At 40.0% G+C, this 21,196-nt stretch overlaps 2 protein-coding genes across 5 annotated transcripts; both read right to left on the reverse strand.

Moving 5' to 3' along the window:
* Positions 1-64: 64 nt before the first annotated feature.
* On the reverse strand, positions 65-6,840 carry zgc:154046 (Carnitine O-acetyltransferase-like). 4 transcript variants are annotated; one of them, XM_042422316.1, is made up of 14 exons: positions 5,469-5,531; positions 3,892-4,161; positions 3,429-3,547; positions 2,765-2,818; positions 2,503-2,668; positions 2,167-2,341; positions 1,855-2,033; positions 1,661-1,761; positions 1,457-1,576; positions 1,233-1,355; positions 1,003-1,138; positions 854-916; positions 628-765; positions 65-515 (listed from the first exon to the last, which is right to left on the reverse strand). In XM_042422316.1, exons 1-14 carry the CDS (start codon positions 5,472-5,474, stop codon positions 300-302), a joined length of 1,866 nt encoding a protein of 621 aa, XP_042278250.1. In that variant the 5' UTR covers positions 5,475-5,531; the 3' UTR covers positions 65-299. The 4 variants fall into 4 exon arrangements, with proteins under 4 accessions (XP_042278250.1, XP_042278249.1, XP_042278252.1 ...); XM_042422315.1 differs by lacking the exon at positions 5,469-5,531 and adding an exon at positions 6,697-6,840 and having other exon boundaries at positions 66-515; XM_042422318.1 differs by lacking the exon at positions 5,469-5,531 and adding an exon at positions 6,355-6,594 and having other exon boundaries at positions 66-515.
* A 784-nt stretch (positions 6,841-7,624) lies between these two features.
* On the reverse strand, positions 7,625-8,815 carry LOC121904263 (immediate early response gene 5-like protein). The gene has a single exon (XM_042421918.1). It carries the CDS (start codon positions 8,569-8,571, stop codon positions 7,693-7,695), a length of 879 nt encoding a protein of 292 aa, XP_042277852.1. The 5' UTR covers positions 8,572-8,815; the 3' UTR covers positions 7,625-7,692.
* Positions 8,816-21,196: the final 12,381 nt, after the last annotated feature.

The raw sequence follows: 21,196 nt of genomic DNA on the forward strand, positions 1-21,196 counted from the left end.
CAATTAGCAGATTATGTTCATGTAGTGGTTTTTATATATATATATATATAACACAATATATTAAAATATAGAATTACCATCATAGAGAATTGTTTTTCATCTCAAAGGCAGTGCATTCACAGTCACACATTTCACTCCTTAGAACCTTTCCATAACAGGTTTTCCCTCAGTTCAAACACACTCAGTACATTGTGCGTCTATGCCAGCGTGGCATTCTGCCACAACTCCGGCACCAGTTCAGTTCCAGCTCAAATACATCCCGGTGGGACACAAACACCATACCATGCTACTGTGTAGGATCACTGCTTGGCTGTAGCTGTGTCTTCCAGGAGAGCTCTCATGTCCAACAGAGCATCCTCTACAGCTTGGGCAAACTTGGCAGCATTAGTCTCCTCACAGCTGTTGAAGGCCGTGATGGCGATGTTGATGTGCTCATCCATGGGATTGTAACACACTCCATAGCCATCTGGCACCATTGGACCAAAGCACATCACACAGTCTGTCTTGGAGCCAACCTGGACACAGAGACGGGAGAGATGAGGGCAAATACGCAAGCAAACAAATATGATGAAAAAAGAATCATTTGCTCAGTAATAACAGAATGTTGATTTTTGTATATAAATATACCTGGCTGGTGGAGAGATTGTAGTGGTGAGCCACAGCAAAAGAGGTATCCATGAATATCTCAGGCAGAGAGGTCAGGTCTTCAATACCCTGCATCCTCAGCCCGAGAAGGTGTCTGTCTATGGCTTGTCCATGGATGGCCTAAAAAAGGGAAGTTGAATGTGTCAAACTGAGATGAATCAGATGATGTAAAAAAAGGATTTATATGTTGATGAACACCAGTCCTCACATCGTATGTGTTGTCCTTATGTGTCTGAACAGCGTTCTGCAGCAGTTCCAGCCTCTCTGTGTTCTGTTGGTGACATTAAGTGTTCAGTCAGACAGCTTACATGCTGTATACTTTACATTTACTGTCAACTCCTAATGGTTTAACAGTACCTGTTTAGCTGGGTCTTGCATTGCGTGGACGAATTTAGATGACTGTACAGTAGTTACACGGATTGCATCTGTTCGCCCATATTTGAACATTCGTAATGATGCACTCTCATAGGTAGAGCAGCACATATTATACATCCTACAATGCAAAAACAGTATACACAATATATGAATGAAAGTACACTCGATGGCTATGTGCACCATCATTTCTGACTATAAAAGGGATTTCTTACCTGAAGTAGGCAAGTTGAAGAGCCATTTGCACAAAGGCATCCGGACTCAGCTTGTGTTGTTTTGGCACATTTTTTCCAAAATGAGAGAACATAAGCACCTTCACGTCCAAGTCATGTACCATTCTAATGAAACAAAGAAAGGAGTTAGTTACTCCAAATGTCTGACATCAAAGCAGAAACAATAATAATAATGATGATAATAATAATAACTACACTTGACATACATGTTCATATTTTGTTTGGCTTTCTCAATGTCTCTCTTGACCTCAGGTGTAATGTTAAAACGAAGTTTCTGAGGCATGGACAGAGGAATCATGGGGGAGCGGACTATTTCAGTCCTTTGCCTGTTGAGAAAATGTTAAAAACTCAACTCCAGTTCATTTAAAAAATTGAGAAAACAAGCATCTAAAAATGGATAGTAAACTTACATGAATTTGACAACATAATCAATGAGAAACACAATGGGTGGTCCCTCAGCAGGCGCATGTTCATACACCAGTCCACATGTACCGTCTTCACCGACAATGAACTGAGGACCATTTACAAATACATTCAAATTCTCAACCATTACCACAGTCCTGTTTATTATTTTAAATGTAAAGTTTGTTTGACTCAAACTTACCTGTATAGTCTTATCAAACCAGCGGTTGCCGCTGTTCCAGCGAGCCCCTCCTCCGTGCAGCATCTGGGCAGCCACACGACTCTGGTACAGCTCATCTGACACCCGTGGCATTGGAGCATCCAAACACACTGTGAAGATGCTTTTCTGGATGGCACGGACTGACTCTTTATTCGTCTTATCTGAGGGGAAAAAATGCAAAATGAACTATTCACCGAGGCCTTTATGATGATTTTTGATACTGATATACCATTTCGAGTTAGAGAATAAATCTAGCTGGGCTCTCTGCTCCATTTTTGTGTCTCGTCTCCTCACCCTTGATCAGATTGTTATAGGCTTTTCCCCAAGTGTTGCGGTGCTGTGATGTTAGGATGCCAATAGGCTCCTTGTTGGTCTGCAAAGAAGAGTTCCAGATCTTCTCCAGCTGCATGTAAATCTGATCCACTGTCAGCGGAGTGCCATCGCTGTTGTACACATCCAAGACAAAGAACTGGGAGAGAAAAGCCAGACAGGATCATTTAGCATAGGTCCACTGTTCTTTTCTCGCCATTGCACCAATAATGACGTTGTAAAATGAGTTTCTGTTAAAATATTTAACTGAAATATTGAGAAGTAAAAGAAGGGGAAGAACAGCAGTGCCACCTAGAGTACCTGGAAGTTGTGGACCACAGTGATGTGGGTGGGAGGTGTTTTCCCGATGGACTGATTTACAACAATATCTCTCTTTGGTCCAGGGATACGACAGGAGGACAGGATTTGGTAATACTGGTCCATACACAGCGGCTTCTTACTCAAATACTCTACAGGCAGAGTCTCACTGTGACACAGTTTCATAAATTAAATGCAAATCATGATGATGACAAGCTTTTTGTTATAACAGTATGATATTTGGTTTATTCTTAGTCAAACTCACGTGTCAATCATTTTTTTAAATTCCAAAACTCCAGCGATCAGTTTGGCAGCAAACCTGCAGAAGAGACATTGCTGTGTTACAGACAAACATGATCATTCTCTGCTTTACTGATGTCACTGAGAAGAGAAAAAAAAAATTCAGTAATCAGCTCTGACTGGAGACACTTTCAAGCAAATGTCGTCCCACATTACCTAAAAGTGCTACTGGCTGACACATTATAACATTATAACAGCCCACTGTACCCGCACACTTAAAACTGGCTTTGCTGGAGTATTTCTCCATGGGGCCACTATGTTGACGGCATATCCCATAGGTCGCAGTAGTCAAAAACAGCTGAGCAATGCTATGAGCCGCCACAGTGCTTTAAATAGCCAGCATGCAGAGGGAAGCCTGTGCAAGGGTCGGCTTGAAACTCCAGCTTCATATGAGCTTGTTTATACTGTACTTCAACAGAAACGAATCACTTCTGGGAACAACTTTATTAATGTGCTTATTAAGTGACTATTCAGGTTTAGCAGATATTGTGGGAACAACATAACACTACAGGTACTTTAAAGCATACATTAAAAGTACCGACTCTTCTTTTTCATGAATGTAGAAATGTGTTTAATAGGAACAGCTTAGTAACTGTGGCAGTTTCTAGATGTGCTTCCTGGTTTCTCACCTCATCTGTCCTTGGCGATCGTGGAAGTGCATGCGTGGCAGGACAACACCGGGGCTGGTGTAGACTGCCACCGGCATGCGGCAATCTAGATAAGCTGTTTGCATCCACCATTCTGATAGCTACATAAACACAGTAGAAAACAGTAGTAGTGAGAGATTTGCATTGCAAACAAATACTACAAATACATACAATACACCGAAAGATCCAGACTACTTCCTGAAATGAACTTCACATTAAGTCACCATGCAAATATTTCTATTATTTCTATAAGTGTGAATTCATGCTTTAGTTGAGTTTGAAGTGTCAGGCAAATACTCAAATAACTTCCTCCACTGGTATAAAGAAATTGAAATTGAAACCTTCCATGGTGCATTTAATTATGGAGGACCTTGATTCATACCTGACCTTTACGCTGAGTGTGTCCACCCTGCTACATAAAAGCTAAATAAAACCAAATATCTACCCAGTTGTCTGTCTTTCGGGCCCGACGCTCCAGGCCTCTCTGCAGCCTTTCCCCAACACCACCCTTGAGGAACTCTTCCACCAGTTGCCGTGTGTGTTCCAGCTCCTCCTCGCTTACGATAGGCTCCAGCATGGCCAGGTAGCGCTCAAAGGTCTGCTTCAAGGGTGGCACAGGCAGCTTAGGTAAACCCTCCTGATGAACCAGGGACCTCTCTGGGATCTGTGTTACCGGTCTGAGCAGGCGACATGGCTTCACCATGCCTGGCCGCAGCTGGAAAACATGTTGGTCAGATTAGGACATCTGTGATATTCAGCACTATGATTGAATATCACATAAACAAAATATTACTAAAGGAAGCCTAACATTTACAACTATGATTTATAACTTTGATCAAATATTGCAACTGACTAGGTGGCAATACTGCAAGCTCACTGCTGTGATATGATAGTGTAATGACTGACATTTAATCTCAATATCTCACTAGTTGAATCAGAAGATGAATTGAACTACAGAGTTGAATGATGCTGACTCATAAATCCAGTGTCAACATGTTGTTAAATATGAAGTGTGTGCAACAGAAGCCTTGGATAGTAAATGATTAAGTGTACATGGGTTCAAGTAAGAAGTGGATTTAGTGCTGTAAACAACATTTCAAATTATTCACAAAGACAGTAAGATGACTTGGTCAGTGTAACTGACACCAAAACAACTAAGTGAAGGAGTCATACTATTTGTTTGTACCCGCTGGTGTAACCTCTGCCAGCTTATAAATAGAAGGTTGACACAGTTGAACCTTTGGAATGAAAGCTAAAACAAACAGACATGAAAGCAAGAAATCTATCTGTGTGGTTATCAATTAAATAGTTGATCTGATACGATGGTAAAATTTCAAAAAAAAAATTGGAAGAACTTTAATCAAATTTTAGATTATTATTTATGAACTCAGCAGCAGCAGGAATGTGCATAAATTCTGCAGCAGTAATATAAGTCATTCTCACTTACGGTCATATAAATTTAATTAATGTCAAGAAAGTGTGAATGCAATACAGAACTTCTAGTAGACGTTTTTAAAGTAAAACTGTTATGAACATTAGTATAAAAACATTGTTGTGTGTTGTTTTTAGCAACACATGACACAGCAGTGAATATAAAGAGAATGATCTCTATTTCCTCTATATCTTTCACACAGAAAACCCACCCACACAAACACACACACACACCTACCTTAACACATGCGTGCTACAATAATAAAATCTAAGCCAAACATGATGCCTTTTTCATTTGTTTGTTTGCCCTTTCGTCATTCTTGTTATTGTTGCTGCTGTTTTGTCTTTTTTCTCTCTTTTTAGTTCGGTTTGTTTGAGTCTAGTTTTCCCTATAGTCTTGTGCTCTGTCATATGTTGCTCATTTTCCTATCAGTTACTTGTATTGCACTATAAACAATGCATTTTTAAAAAAAGAAGAGAGAATGATCAACCTAAAGGGGCTTTGAAGCGAATAAAACTACTAGTGTCGTGCTGTTTCCTGGGTCCTTTTTGTAGCATGCACATTAACCCTCGTCCTACTAACATATTAACCCTCATCCTACAGGCTCAAGGGGTAGAGTGGGTCGTCCACTAATCGTAAGATCGTCGGTTCAATCCCCAGATCCTCCAGTCTGCATGTCGAAGTGTCCTTGGGCAAGATACTGAATCCCAAATTGTTTGAGTGTTTGTGTGTGAATGATTAGACTCCTCCTGTTGAGCATGTTGGCACCTTGCATGGCAGCCTCTGCCATCAGCATGTGAATATGTGTGTTAATGGGTGAATGTGGCATGTAGTATTAAAGTGCTTTGAGTAGTAAGAAGACTAAAGAGGCGCTATATAAATGCAGCCCATATACCATTTACCAACATATTAACCCTCATCCTACCAACATATTTAACATACAGGGACTACCGACTTGGGCCCCCGTGGACCCCAAGAATAAATTGTTGTAAGAAACAACCAACATAGCAAAATGTTGACTTATTTCTTCTCAAAACATTATCAGTTATGTAATTAATGTCATCTGATAAAACAGATTATTATTATTTTATGAAAGTTACAGTTAATTTGTATATTGTGTAAAATGAAAATATATACTTTTCTTTGATACAAATTGCAGCATTTATCCGAAGTACAATCTTTCCACAAAGCCTTTTAACAGAGTGCCCCAGCCTCCGTACCCCGATAGTGTGTGGCACTTTAAATTAGGTCCCATGGCAAACATGAACTCAATAAATAGTTCCATCTATTAAAATTGCAGAGGCGGAATTAGGTGCTTTTGACTGGGGTCCCCGCGACCCCAATACATTGTTATTTATAAAAAGCGTTAATTGAGTCAGACAGAAAAAATGATATGACGTTATTAGGAACAAACTGACTGACACCGTGATGAAAAGTTGCCGGAATAGAATAAAGCACCTGTGAGATAAAGTTTACCTCTGGGGTCTGCGGGTGCCCCAGTCAGTAGCATTAAGGTTAAGCTAACGTCAACGTTATGCTATCGGCTAAAGCTAGCTAACGCTATGCAAACTAGCACAACGACACGCTGCTAAACGCTGAAAACGAATAGTTTGCCATAACAAATAACGTGCAGGACATTTTGCCAGCCAACAGCGTTGAGGCATGAGTTACATTTTAACCTAATATTGTCACATTGTTGCTGTCCTGCACAAGCGCCCCACCCCCTTCACACAGCCTGATCTGACGCTGTAAAACCAAACGTGGCGACTGTTATTACGCACTTAAAAACACATTTAGACTGAAAAACAACACACTCACCACGGCTCTGACAAAAACACTCAACATCTTGTCAGATAGACGCGCATAAGTCTTTATAGATGGAAAACCTTCGGGCAGTCATGTCTCAAGGACAAGCGCACTGTCTATTCTCAGCTGCCCGCCCCCCCTCGGACCCACCGAGACAAGACAACTGCGAGCTCTTTAAAGTCTTGTTTTTCCAAGCAGAGTTTGGTCCTGTACATGCGTGCATGCTGTTTCACAAGTATTTCACAAACATTTTGTAGAAATAAAGGCTGCCTCATATCATTACCCTATTTATTTTATTAGCTAGAGGAAAATGGATTCCAGTGATCCATAACAACTATTAATAACTAGGTTATGTTTTAGTTTTAGTTATAGTAGAGTCATACATTAGGTTAAGTCTATATGATATTCATAATCTTAAAATTATAGTCTACCTATGGAATAAAAAACACGGCAAGGTCATTATAAACCCTATATGTAAATATATGATATACTCACTATTACACACTTCACTATAGTGTTATAAGTCACCAGGAGAGATTCAGTTTAAAGCCAATACATCAGTGATGTTTAATTATTTCAGTTTTATTGATAAATGAAAGCAGGCCCTGATATAAATAATACATTTACAAAATAACATTCTGCGTTGATCTGGTGCATGAGGCTGTACAGATCTGTACGAGCCACATGATGGAGCTCGTCCAACATCTTTCCAGAGAAACAGCGTTAACTTATTTCTTAAGGAAATACAAACCAAAGACAGACTCCAGCAGCCCAAGCGAATCACCAGAAAATAAGATCTAAAGAACAATTAATTCATACTGTGTGAAGAAATGATATCAATTGGCACTACACATGTGAGTGTGCAAATGTGAAGTGGACATGATTTCTCTATATAATCACATTTCATCAACATGTTTCAATAACAGAGCATAGAGAGAACTGCAGTCGTGTCGAGGTTTATTTGAAAGCAATAAAATAAAACGATACAAAGAAAAACAATCATACAAATCAAAATGCTTCGATTGCTCTGGTCCAACCGCTGCCTGTTAACAGTGTATGTTTTAAACAAATTGTTTGAACGGCGAATATTTGCTCAAGGTCCGTCTGCTGCCAACCCACAAACTCAGATAGTCCACCTGAACCCAGCACCGAGATCAGGTTGGAGATGTTTGTGGTGTCCAACTGGTCTGAGTCTGAGTGTGTGTCATCATCAGTCCTCATCCTTTTACATGGCACTGGCCCAAAGTCTGGCAAATAAAACTCTGGATCAACAATATGATAACTTGTGTCCATCTTTCGCTTTTTAGTGTAGCACTGCGCGCCCTGCGGCTGTTTTGGCTGCGCGCAACAGTCTGAGTGGAAGTATCCATTCGTGACAGTAGTCACCACATGCGTGTCCAGGTCCAGGACAGTCTTTTGGTTGGCTTGTGTGTTTGGGATAGGTAACTCCCAGGAGGATTTGTCTGCACAACTCCAACAGGCTGCCGAAACCATGAGCTCAGAGTCACTTGGAGAAACCATTGCGCAGGCAGATGCGTCTTGGTGCGCCAGCTCTGCAGGCTGGCCGTTGGGCTGGTGCGCTCCGCAGTGCCAAGTGTCCGACTCAACCCCAGTAAAGTTGCAGTAGAAGTCATCGGCCAACTCCGTAAAGCTCCCAGTCAATTCAAGGTATTCTTGCTTTTCACGGACTGCAGCTACATCCTCATACTGATGCGTCCTCTGCGTTTGCGACAAGTTTTTGCTCATATAAAACTGCCTGGCGTTTCTCAGAACGTACGTTACCAGCAAGTTCTTGTGGAGCTTGATGCCTCCTCTCTGCGTCCTGGAGCTTTGGATTTTCCTCAAAGAAATGGAGATCAGATTCTGTGCGTCAAATGCACACTCCATCCTCAACCGGGCCACCCTTTCTTTCCTTTCAGTCTCTCAAATCGTTTGTTTCCTAACTGAAGAAATATGTATGTCTTTAGTTGAGATTCCTACTTGATTCGTGTAGACTGTGTCCATAGCGCTCCATGTCTTCCCAGTAAGGGCATGGATTTGCAACTCTCATCTTTCCTTGCCACGCCCTCACATAGACATTGTCCAATGGGAGGGAGGCGGTGCTTCTGTTATACGCAAATATCACTACTAGCCTCATTCAGAATGCACGTAGGAGCAGGCATGCTGCATTTCACTAAATGTGTTCTGGGCTTTTTAAATCTCAGTGCGGACAAAAATCAGCAGACTTTACTGTCCATATAGAATAGAACAGAATAGAATATAGTGGAGAGGAATAGAATATAATGGATTGAGTGGAGACTAGTAAAGTAGAATAGAATGGAGCAGAACAGAACAGGATATAGTGGAGAGCAAGAAAAGAAAAGAAAAACAGAATAGAATCTATGGAAAGCAATAGAATAGAACAGAATAAAAAATAGTGGGATAGAACAGAGTGTAATACAATAGAATAGAACAGAGTATAATAGATGGAATAGAATAGAATAGAATGTAGTGGAGACTGGTATATAATAGAATGGAGTAGAACAGGATATAACAGGATATATAGGAGATATATATAAGATATCAAACTTATTAATGGAGCTACAATTCAAATTCAACTTCAAACAGCTTTCTAGAGCGATAAATGACAGACGTATTCTAAAAGCCAAAATAAAATAAGTCAGCACCACAATGTAAAACTAGACAGGAAAAGTAGAATATAAGTAATGGAGAATAAACAAGTTAATAGGGTGAAAACCAGACAACTTTGGCACTTGCATTTGAAAATGTCAACATTTTCCACTTTCCTCAGATCCTCTGGATGGCTGTTCCATGAAGCACACAGCGTCTGAGGCTTCTCAGCTTCAGTGCTTCTATCCAAGAGGCATAAACCCCAACCCTAACCCCAAAGTCAAACAGAGGGGAAGAGAAAGGGAATCTAGTTCTATTCACTGCTATACAATACTATAACACACTATATACTATGCTACACTATACTTTAAGTATACTATAATTACAGTATATCCTGTGTTCACTAACATATTTCCTCAAAAGCCAATTTAGTTACACTCACAAGCACATACTGCACACACACATACATATACAGTAAATTATGAATGTACTGTCTGAAGCTGACAATGATGTCATTATGACTGCCTCTGATAATAGAAATATTGTCACGAGGTAAAAGCTCTTTGCAGAGAGATTATCTGTCATCCGTGCCCCACATCTGTTTGTGTGTACACACACAGATGGCTGACATCATACTGAACACCTGGATATGACTTTGATTTCCTGCCAAATAGGTAAATCAGGAGGACAGCCACTATTATGGTTATCATGCTTTGATAATAGTGTAAATTGGAGCCTGACATATGTGCACTCTCAGGAATTTAGTTTAAAGGGCAAAGAACAGATTGATATCATGTTTTATGGTACAGAATGGTATGGCATAGCTTTGTAGTTTATGGTATGGTTCAGCACTTTGTAGTATAGTATAGTACGGTATAGCACTAATGAATAAATTAGCTTAATTTTACAAAGTAGGCTTAATTATATTAAGTAAGGAAGATGTTGAACTTTTGGTGTAAATTTTTGTGTCTAAAGTAATAAAAACAGGTATAGGAAAGCTGATAGCAACTAAATGTAATGATGTTCTTATGACTTAACAGTGGCTTGATCTGATGGATAGATGCTTTTCTCCATGCTGTTTACAGTATTCCTATATTACAATCACTTGACCTAAGTAATAATTAAATAATGTTCTTGATTATTAACACTGCCTTAATGCCAGCAGTGTAAAGGGTAGAGATTTGGTAAAGAATATAGTGTTGTAAGATCCGATGCTGTTTAGTATAGTTTAGTGTATATTACAGTATATTGTATAATGTAGTAGTATAGAGTGAAAGTGATGTTTGGCACAAAACTACATATTTGGAAACCCATCGCTGTGTTTTTTCTAATAATCATAAATATATTTCTAATTATTATAACAACATACATAAAAAACCTAAATATTCAAGTGGGGATTACATTTCACCTTTAGAGCAAAAAGGATAAAAGTGTACAGTTTTGTATATTATGTTTTGAATTAAGTGATGAATTAGAGGTATCTGGCTAAAGAGCAATACTAGAGGGAAAATGTTAACACAAAAAAGTAAGGGGAAGGTGCCAAAATGTCACAATGAAAAAAACAATACAACAACAACTGTAGAGCAGGTTTTATTGAGCATCACTGGAGAGAAACCACAACCTACAATCTGTGAGAAGAGGAAGAACCAAAGGTCAGACAGAATGTCAAATGGACCTACCAGTTTTGAAAGCATTGCTACACTTGCAGTCACTCGTGTTGACTTGTGGAATATGAAAGTGAAAGCTTTGCTGGTTAAAAGACATGATATTAATGGAGAGATTAAGGGTATTCATTTGACCAGTCTTTTACTACTATTAATACAGATCACTTGCAATACAAAATATCAATTAAGGTTAAACTGTGTTGAAAATTGCTCTATGTTAATATCATAAATACAGTCAACAAATCATAAGCATGATTATTGTGTGGCTATTTACAACAAAACTGCATATGTCATGTACTGTTCATCAACTAAAACACACAAACCTATGAGAGCTTCCTTGTTTTTAATATATCTCTGTCTGACATGGCCACTTGACTTAAGTAAACAGTAACAAGTTGACCAGGATTGTTAAGACAACAGAGAAGACAGTAGACCGCCAACAGAAGTCATTAGATGACCTTTACAGCACAGTTGTACACATGAAAGCTCTGTCAATCATCAATGACAAAACACATCCCCTCCACTCTGAGTTTGAGTTGCTCCCCTAAGGGTGATGCTATAGAAAAACTCCCGGCAAAGAAAAAGATCTGCAAGGGTTCTTTTATCCCAAATGCAATTAATGTGGTCAAAAAACTACAGTAAACTTAAATATGGGAGTGTAGCTCTTCACTATGGGTACGAATGCACTGATGAGAGATCTTTGCTCCGTTAATGCTCCGTTAATGTGACGTCTTTATCTTGTGGACATGTTTGGGTGAGACCAAGGACAATTTTTCTGCTCCTCCTCGGCTGGACAATAAAGTTTATTCTATTCTATTCTAATCTATGATTAATTTACACCTCTAGCCTAAAAATATGCAATGCCCAAACCTATAAACTGCAAAAACTGCAAAAAAGGTACACCTACATTTTCAGATAACTGTAATTGTTGATCTTTTAACTCTCATTGAACATTAAATATTCATGAAACTTTGTAAACTCAAATTAATAATATTTATCTTTACAACATACATGTACTGGTTACTCTTATTTATATAGTATAGTATATGTAGTATACTAAAGTATATTGCCATTGTTGGGAAGGTAAGTATCAAGTTGAATGTTGTGTATAAAATTGAACGTTTGCACATAAAAACTGAGGGAAGATAACACCACCGACACCATTATTATTAATATTATTATTATTAATCTTTTCCAGTGGTTTGTTCTTTTTTATTTACTTTCTCTCCATACTGCTACATTGTAACCCTGTTATTACTGACACCAAATGAAATTGAAACTATGACTATGACTGCAACTTGGATTTAGTAGTAATAGAATAGTATAGTATAGTATAGTATAGTATAGTATAGTATAGTATAGTATAGTATAGAATAGTATAGTATGATATAGTATAGTATGGTAGTGTACTGTTACAGAAGTGACCAGAAGTGTTGTAATATAAAGCAATCCAATAAAACAGTTCTGTAATAATTCCTACTTTTCTGAAAGTTATAATTGTGGATTGTTGATGACATGGTATTAAAGAGGTACTGATTCATACAAATATATGGTGATCTATGAGGCTATTGGATTACGTTATATTGTAAGGTGTTTCTGATATGTTTACTGCTCCATACATCTAAATAAGGTGAAACAAAAATGTAGAAACATCTTTGAACCTCCCCCATTACAGCCTCAGCAGGATCGAGTTAACAAACAACTAAAACTTCACAAAACCTGAAAATTTAAGAGTGTAAGTTCAGAGTATATTTTAGGTGGTATAACTGTGCTGGAATCATCTCTATCTGAATTTGAACCAAACAAATCCTTGTTTTAGGACATCCCTGCTGAAAGTTACCATGAAATTCTTGCAGTATTTTTTCAGAGAAAAAAAAGAAACTAAGTGCTCTAGTGAATGAGGACTTGGGATATTTACACATATTGTTTAAGAAGAGAACACTCTTACACATACATATACACTGTATATAAAGTAGCAGTCAAAAGTTTGGACACACCTTCCCATTCACTTGAATGAGAAAGTGTGTCCAAACTTTTGACTGTTACTGTACATTTGTTTCACCATAGAAGAAATAATAAATAATAAAAGTATAAAGAGAGAGTTAACATTATACAGCTTTAAATTTCATAGTTTGAGATATTAGCAGGTGTAATGTTGCAAAACAAAAATTGAAATATTTTAACACTTACCTGAACCACAGACCTCATTTTCTGCATAAGTTGAAACGCCTGCAGGCGAAAACTTTTCTATTTTTTAAGGACAACAAAGTGAACACATTGAAATGAGGCAGTAGTCACAAAACTCAAGTGGTGGAAATACTTTTTATTTGTTTGTTTGAGATCAGAAATATATCTTAGCAATTCCAACAAAAACAATAAATGATTATATAATGATAATGATAATGATATAATAATGATTTCATATTTCCCTGTTAAATTACTAATTAGTTAAGTAATACATGTGTTCTTAGCTGAAATGAACAAAAAAAATTGGTAACAGAAGATGCTAGTGTGATAATCCAACTCATCCTCATCTAACCTTTTTTTTTTTTACACTTAAACTATGTTTCTAAACATCCTAAGTATTATAAGTCAGTCAATTCAAACTCTTTGTGTTAATAAATTACTTTAAGTGCAAGATTAACTGACTGAAATCCTGGATAAGGGACTCAGCCCCGCCCATAACCCACTCCTCCCTAACTCTAAAACGGAGAGTTGTAAAAATTACACTTATGGTGCTTTGCTTATTAAGAAATGTATTGTTTTTGAGTTGGTGGATGAGTCCTTAAAGAAAAAAAATCTCTACAAACAAAGAGAATTCAGTCTTTCCATAATGTGTCCTCTTAAACACAGAGCTGAGATATGCAGCTCCGTAGAAGATGCACACAATTACTTCAGAGGCGGGGTGCTTTATTTACATATGCAATATGCATAAGCAAGGTTACTGTGAGGGTGAAATAACCGCGAGATAGAGGGAGAGAAAGAAGGAGGGGTTTGGTATGTGTGTGTGTGATGTGTGTGTGTACGTGTTTGTGTGTGTGGTGGTGATGGAGAGAGAGGGTGCGTGGGGTGGGTGGAAGGGGGGTGGGGGGTTGCAGAAAATTGGTGTTATCAATATTTAACCAACCCTTCCAGCATATTTATGGCAGACAATAGAGCAGACATGCAGCTGTCTCATGTGAGTGGAAGTGTATTTATTACAGACTGAAATCGAGGCTGTAAATAGGATGTTCATTGATATATCCCTGCCACACTTGCGTGGAATCAGGGATGAGCCCACCACTTGGTATGCCACTCTAATAGTTGATTCCTGTTAAAACAAACTATTAACATACTGTATCTACTAATTGCTCGTCACAACCCCGAGTGCATCACAAATATTCATTAGGGGGCTATTTCTACATATGGCAAGCAGATGTATGTAATTCAATCAGTTACAAAAAAAAAGAACCCAAAAAGCTATGAAAAGAGGGAGAAAGAAATAAAATGTCTGGAGCTTTTTTTTTTTTCTTTTTTTTTTTTCACAGACCCATGGCCTCTCAGAAAATGTTTCCATGTGTTGTGTCTGAGCACACTGAGAGCAAAGAAGGAAAACATTCTCTCCTCCAAACCACATGCAACAGATTCTTTCTGAAGCCAAATAAATCAACACTGTGTTTCAGATCATGTGACACTTTTTGTGCTTTGTGTTATTCCCAACATATCCTGTTTCAACCCCCAACCCCCCACCCCTCTCCCCCCACCCCCCCTCATATTCCAGCACTCTCTCACACGCACGCACAAACAAGGCACACACATACGCAAGACAACACATGCACATTCAGAGTTTCCATTTCCTGTGCGTAAGATCACCTGTACAGACAGAATGGCGTGCTCCAATGCGACATGCTCAGGCAGGAAAACAGGAAAGGGAGTTCAAGGGTGTCCAACATGAAATACTCACAGAGTTAGGGGAAACCCAGAGCTCATGGCAGTGCTCCAGTTTTTCTGAAGACAGTAAGTAAAGTTTCACTAGTGCACTTTTTTTTCCCTTCTTGCTTTAGCACTGCCATCATGCGCTCTACTTTTGCTTGTGCAAAAATGTTTTAGAAATGTTCTGCTGGTTTGAGGACTGTACACACTTTTCAGTACAAGTTGATGGGATCATGCCGCATACATACAGTATACTTTTGGAACGCATGTTGTCTTTTTCAAGTAAAAGTTTGACATTTTGGGATGTGTCTGATTATTCCCTTTCTTCTTGAGAGAGAGATGAGAAGATTGATACGACTTTTATGTACGCGTGTATGGTAAATGTGACGCTGCAGCTAGCAGCTAGTTAGCTTAGCATAGCATTAAGAATGGAAACAGAGGGAAATAGCTAGCCTGGCTCTGTCCAAAGGTAACAAAATCCACCTGCCAGCTAAAACTCGCTAATTAACACATTATATCTTTCATCATTCATCAAAATTTAACTCTTGGCAAGAAACCAAATAACTGTATTTTTCAAAATGTCTGACTACTCCTTTATGTATTCCATATTTCCCAACTATTCCTAACATACTCTCCTCTATGCATCCTCTTTTCCCTCTAATTTTATCCATAGGTTTTACTTAGCATGTGCTATTGTTACCATGTAGTTCTTGCTATATGTGACATGACATACTGATCAATGGCCCTGTTCTCTGTGGGGTAACACAGTATTCTCCTGTGCATCTGACAGCAATCCCTAGCCCATTTACTGTCAAATGGGCTCCACTCTCTTTGCCTGAGCTCAGATGCAGATTTATGCCAGAGCAATGCCGGTTCTTGCATATTAGATGAAAGCCTTGTTTGCATATACCCGCTCTCTCTCTCCCCCCCTCCTCCTCCTCCTCCTCCTCCCCTCCTCCCCTCTTTCTCTCTCTTCCTTTTTTCTGAGGCGTCACTTTAATATGTATGCAAATGGGCTGCGCTCCACGGGCAGATATGTGTGGAGTCCTGTCCTGCAGTCAGGAGGTGTAGGAGAGATTGTGTTTGTATTTATGAGGCATGGGCCCTGCCGCTCTTGGGAGAAAAACGCTGCGAGTAGTGTGGTGGAGGCTCTGCAGTGCAGGCAGAATGCAGATATGCCAATAACAGAGGTCATGGTTGTCACTAATGATAAGAGGAGACAATTAGACAATAGCATAGCTGTAATATAACCCCCCCACACCCTCTTATACACACACACAAACAAACACACAACAAGCCCTCATATCCCTGCTCTGGCATGAAGAGCAGAACAAGCCAACAAGCTGAGGAGGAGACGCTTCTTCTGGAATGTTCTATTTATTGCAGCGACTCCTCTCCTCAGCTCTCGACTCGGATGGGGAGTCCTGGGTGATTGGTGCGGGTAAAAGACCGATCTATTGATCCCATGCATCCCTCAGGGGTTGAGGATCACTGTCAGGGGCTGAGGCAGAGGAGACAAGGTCAGGTCACTTATGAGAGAGGTACCCTTAACCCATTTCATCAGTCTGATGCTTCCCAGACAGGCCTCAAAAGCCTGAGATCAATAACGTCCCTGTAACAGCAGAAACAGAAATAAATGAACAACATACAGTATCAGTCAAAAGTTTGGACACTCTTTCTCATTGAAGTGAATGGGAAGGTGTGTCCAAACTTTGACAGGTACTGTATGTGGCAAATTTCTCCTGTTCTGTGGATAGTATTGTCTTTATGTTACCATGTGTGCTGGAAAATTTACTGTTATGTATGTATTACAAAATCACGGGGAAGATCTAGTTTCAAATAAAAGGAATTCATTTCAGATGTGTATTGTAAAATTATAAGAAAAAAGCTCACATCAAAATAACAATGAATGCCCAGTGTTATGTTCAAGACATAATAATATCTTGGCTTGGTGCCAATCAGTGATCTACTAAGGCAACACATGCACGCACACACACACACACACACACACACACACACACACACACACACATCCCCTTCCTCCATCATGAATAAACCATACTGTGTCTATGAGTCATATACCACCCCCACATCCCTCTAACCCACTCCCCCTATTCAGCGCTGCTAGAGTAAAAACGCTAATTAACGTGATGGCTAGCTCCAGCTCCTGTCAGCAGCTTGTGGGGGCCTCTCAACCAGCCAGGCTCCACTGGTCTCTGGTTTTAGCAGCTCTCTCCCCAGCCGCCATCTCTGGAGAACCGGGGCCCCTCATTCATATTCAGCCCCAGTCACAGGCACCTGGAAGCAGCCAGCACCACCATCACCACCACCACCACAGCCTCACAACCCCCATAGTGTCTATCACCAGCCCCCCAGTCGAGCCCACCTCCTGTCAATGCTGGATCCCCCCACTTCTAGTAAAAAAAAAACAAAAAAAAAACCCACAACACCCACCCATTTACCCCACCCATCCACACACACGTATACACAATTATTCCATTTTTTCAAGCTACAACCCAATTGGAATACAAGCCCAAGCTGAAAAACTCCATTTAGAAGATGTGAGAGCTAGAAACTCCATCTAGGAGATGACACAACCCAACTGATGGGTTGAATCACCCAACGGTGGAGAGAGAGGGAGACAGAGAGAGAGAGAGAGAGAGAGAGAGTGTGTGTGTGTGTGTGTGAGAGAGAGAGAGAGAGAGAGAGAGAGAGAGAGGAGCTGCGTGCCTTGGTGGACTAGCTCGGTAACCATGACAACGCAGCCGGGAGAGCAAGAAACAGGAACATACAGAATCTGTTTCTGCTGAGACTTGCACATGTGGCACAGTGCTGCTTTTCCTCCGAGAAGAAATGAAGGGGAGGTGTGTGAGTGTGTGTGTGTGTGTGTGTGTGTGTGTGTGTGTGTGTGGAGGCCCTTATGAAACATACATGCCTGCTGCCTCTCCAACCAAACTCACTCGCCTGTTCCAGTCACTGAGTGAGTCACAAAAGATATTATGGTGTAACTGAGGCACACAACCCAGTGTTTAGTGGCAGGCCTTTGTCTTTTTTTCTCCAAATGCTGCATATGGTGAGGCGCAGGCGTTCCATACGAAGAGAGAGACTTAAAATATAAAATATGAAGGCAAAGCACAACTATATTTTCCCTCTGCAGCCGTTGTTTTTGCCTATTTTCTTTCCCTGTGCCTCTACGCCGCTCCCCTTCTGCCTGTCTTTTCTCTTTCCTCTTGCTCCCTCTTTCTACAGGCTCAGTCTAACCTCCCCCTCCCCTTTCCTCAAGGGAATAAAGGTCGTAACGCAAATGATTACTCAAACCCGAGTTGCCATAGAAACGCAGTCATGTGACTAGAGCAGGCATGCATAGACCACAACAAAGAGGTGGATCAGGAACCAGCGCTGGAAAGAGCTGTAGCTCGCCTTACTGGTGCCTCAGTGCATTTCACTCAAATTCAGGCTTTAAAAATAGGCGAGCAGCATGAAGCGCAGGAGAGAAATGCAGAGAAAACGACACTGAAAAGAGCTAGAAGCTAGGACGAGAGAGTGTAATGAATCTAGGCTATAACACTGCAGTGTGCCATATATTCTACCATTCACTAGCATACCAAGGGTGTGTCCTATTCATCATGTCCTTCTTGGAGGCAGAGCTCAGGCGCCAGTTGTCTGGAATTTCTGTGAAATGGCGTCAGTTGTAGAAGTGTAGAGGGTGGTGGATTTGTGTGCTTCTAAAATAGGAGCTGGAGTATGGAACTGTAACTTTTTGGTGCGCTACACTTTCAAATCATCCCCCTCTCAAAGGGCAAAAACAGATTTGTGTTAATACTTGTACGTAGCAATATGCTTACTTGTTGGAGATATTTTCTTTTCAGAGAGATTTAGAAAAAAAGGCACTTAAATGTAACAAAAAACTACCAGCATGTGGTAAAACACATTCGGGCTTGGTATGTGACCAATATAACATCTAAGAGATATCATTGCTAAGACAGTGATAAAAAACAGGAAAAAAGTAGAAAAATAAAGTGATTAAATCCTTAAATGTCAACATATTTCCCCCTTAGTGAATAAGAGAACACACATAAATATGATCTTACAGCTTAAAGCTGAATGAAACTGTACAGGCTATGCACAAGAGTCAGTTTGTATCAATCTAAAGTAGGAACCAACACCTGGAGTAGAGGGTGAAGGTGGCCTGTCCCAACAGGATTCAGTTATCCTGCATCCAATCCACCCCCACTGAGATTAGTCCTATGCCCTGGGTGAACCCGGCGACCTGTGACCATCTCTCAGAGCTCAGAGACCAACCAACACCCCCCACAACACACACACACACCCCCAGTCAAAGCTCCACATTCAGTAATCAACAATAATCTTATGGGAGATAAAATATGCTGTCTGTAAACCAACATAAGTACAAATTGTATTGATATCCAGCAAAAATGTCCTTTTATTCGTCTTAGCATTAGCAGCCATTAATTTTGGTGCACTCCATCAACACTAGCAGAGCAAAAGGACGGGGTACATTTTTTTCTGATGAAGTCACCACATCTGCGGTTATGAACACTTGGTACTGTGTGTTTCAACGTCTATGCTCCCTTTCCCTCTTGCTTTCCCTCTCTCCCACACACGCTCAATTCCACGCTTGCCTTCACACCAGCGAACACATACTGTAGAGTTCGTAGATGTATACGACACAAGCGCATAAACACAATATCTAAAAGGGGTGTGAGCGGCATGACCCCCTTCACTGACTGCTGGCCATTTCTCTCAAAGTCCACCTCAACTCCCATGAGGTTTCAGGCAGCAGCTGAGTGTTCAGTGATGTCTGCAATTATCCTGTGTCTAGACAATGTCTAGTGAAAGACAAGGAGATAGACATTCTGCACGGGCTGCGCTCTAGAAGAAAAGGCCTGGAATAGACTACAATGTCTCTCAGTTGGTGACGTGGTGGTGAATGAAAAGGTTACGGCCAGGCTAGGAACTCAGCTAACAAGCATCAACATAAACAAACAAAAAACAGTATTCATTTGTAATTCTAGTTCATTTCAAATTAGCATTTATTAACTAAAGAAGAAATAAGAAAAAAAAGATTAAAAAAAAGAAGATTTATTCTCTGGGTTTATACTCATGGTACACAGGCAGGAAAAATGCAGTTCAGTATTTCTTGAAAGAAGTTCATTTCTATGTTGCTCATGAGACTGGTACCTCTAACTTTTCTGAGTTTATATCAATAAAATGAATTTCTAGTTAGAATCAATCAAATTAAATGAAAGTTTTGTGGGCGTATCACTCAAAACATTTAATCTACTATGTGCTGTTAAATGCGCATGTACTGCATGTTATTATTAAGTACATGAACCAGGCTTCCATATTCTTTAGTCTGTGGTGCTGAAGATGATCAGATGAAAACAGAGAAGATGGAGCCGGGGTGAAGAAGACTGGTGAATGGAAAATAACATGCACATGGTTTAATGTGGGAAGAGTTTACATAAAACTAATTCAAAGAATTAATCTTAAATAAAGAGGACAACATAGCATGCATGAGGGTTTGTTTCATATCAAATTGCTAAAGGTGAATTTGGGAATGATTGCGATTACTTTGTAGACCATAAAGCATTAAAAAGTGTTTGCTGCCCCTCCAAAAAACATTTAGATTTTTGAATATAAAACTTTCAAATTGATGTCACATTATTAGTAGGATCTCATTTTGGAATCAACTCTCCTGTATGAAAAAAAAGATGATTTGAAGAAACTAAAAGAACTACAAAACAAGCAAAAACACGTCGAAGCTCGAAGCGAAGGTTGAAAGAAACAACGGGTTGCAGTGAAAGAAAAGGCTATGAGAGAATGAGCAGGTGTGGTGGGAAAGACCCATGGGCTTCAGGGAGAGAATAGATCAATAACTAATTTCAGTACCAAGCTTCACTCGCACTGTTTTCCAATAAATGCTGGATGGAGAGTACTGGCTTAGCCCTCCCCCCACTATCTCTATTCTATCAGCTTCTACAAGCAGGGATTGGAGTCTATGGAAGAAGGCTGCTTTTTTTTCTACATCATTGTGTGATTGTTGGTTGGGTGGATTCTGTTCCTACAGCATGTGTATTGTATAAATGTAATCCAACATTGCCATTTCCATTTCCATGTGTCCTCCATGAGTGCTCCCACAACCAGTCCACATATGTTGTCTCTGTATCTTTAAAGTGGAGGCTTTTTTTCCCTCCACTGTTCTGCCTCCTGCAACCCCCTCCCTCCCTCCCTCCCTCATTCGACCAGGGCCAGTGTTGAGGTTTTGTCAAGAGTATGCAGGGAGATTCAGACAGACAGGAGAG

This window comes from Thunnus maccoyii, chromosome 9 (genome assembly GCF_910596095.1).
Source record: "Thunnus maccoyii chromosome 9, fThuMac1.1, whole genome shotgun sequence".
Lineage (NCBI taxonomy): Eukaryota > Metazoa > Chordata > Actinopteri > Scombriformes > Scombridae > Thunnus > Thunnus maccoyii.

Excerpts from the sequence above, each read along its gene's own strand:
- zgc:154046 (XM_042422315.1), bottom strand. The coding sequence starts at position 6,723 with ATGTTGAGTGTTTTTGTCAGAGCCGTG. Across the intron at positions 1,762-1,854 it reads GGTTTGATAAGACTATACAG|TTCATTGTCGGTGAAGACGG; the intron begins GTAAGTTTGAGT and ends AATGGTCCTCAG. Across the intron at positions 1,356-1,456 it reads GCCAAACAAAATATGAACAT|AATGGTACATGACTTGGACG; the intron begins GTATGTCAAGTG and ends TTGTTTCATTAG.
- LOC121904263 (XM_042421918.1), bottom strand. The coding sequence starts at position 8,571 with ATGGAGTGTGCATTTGACGCACAGAATCTGATCTCCATTTCTTTGAGG.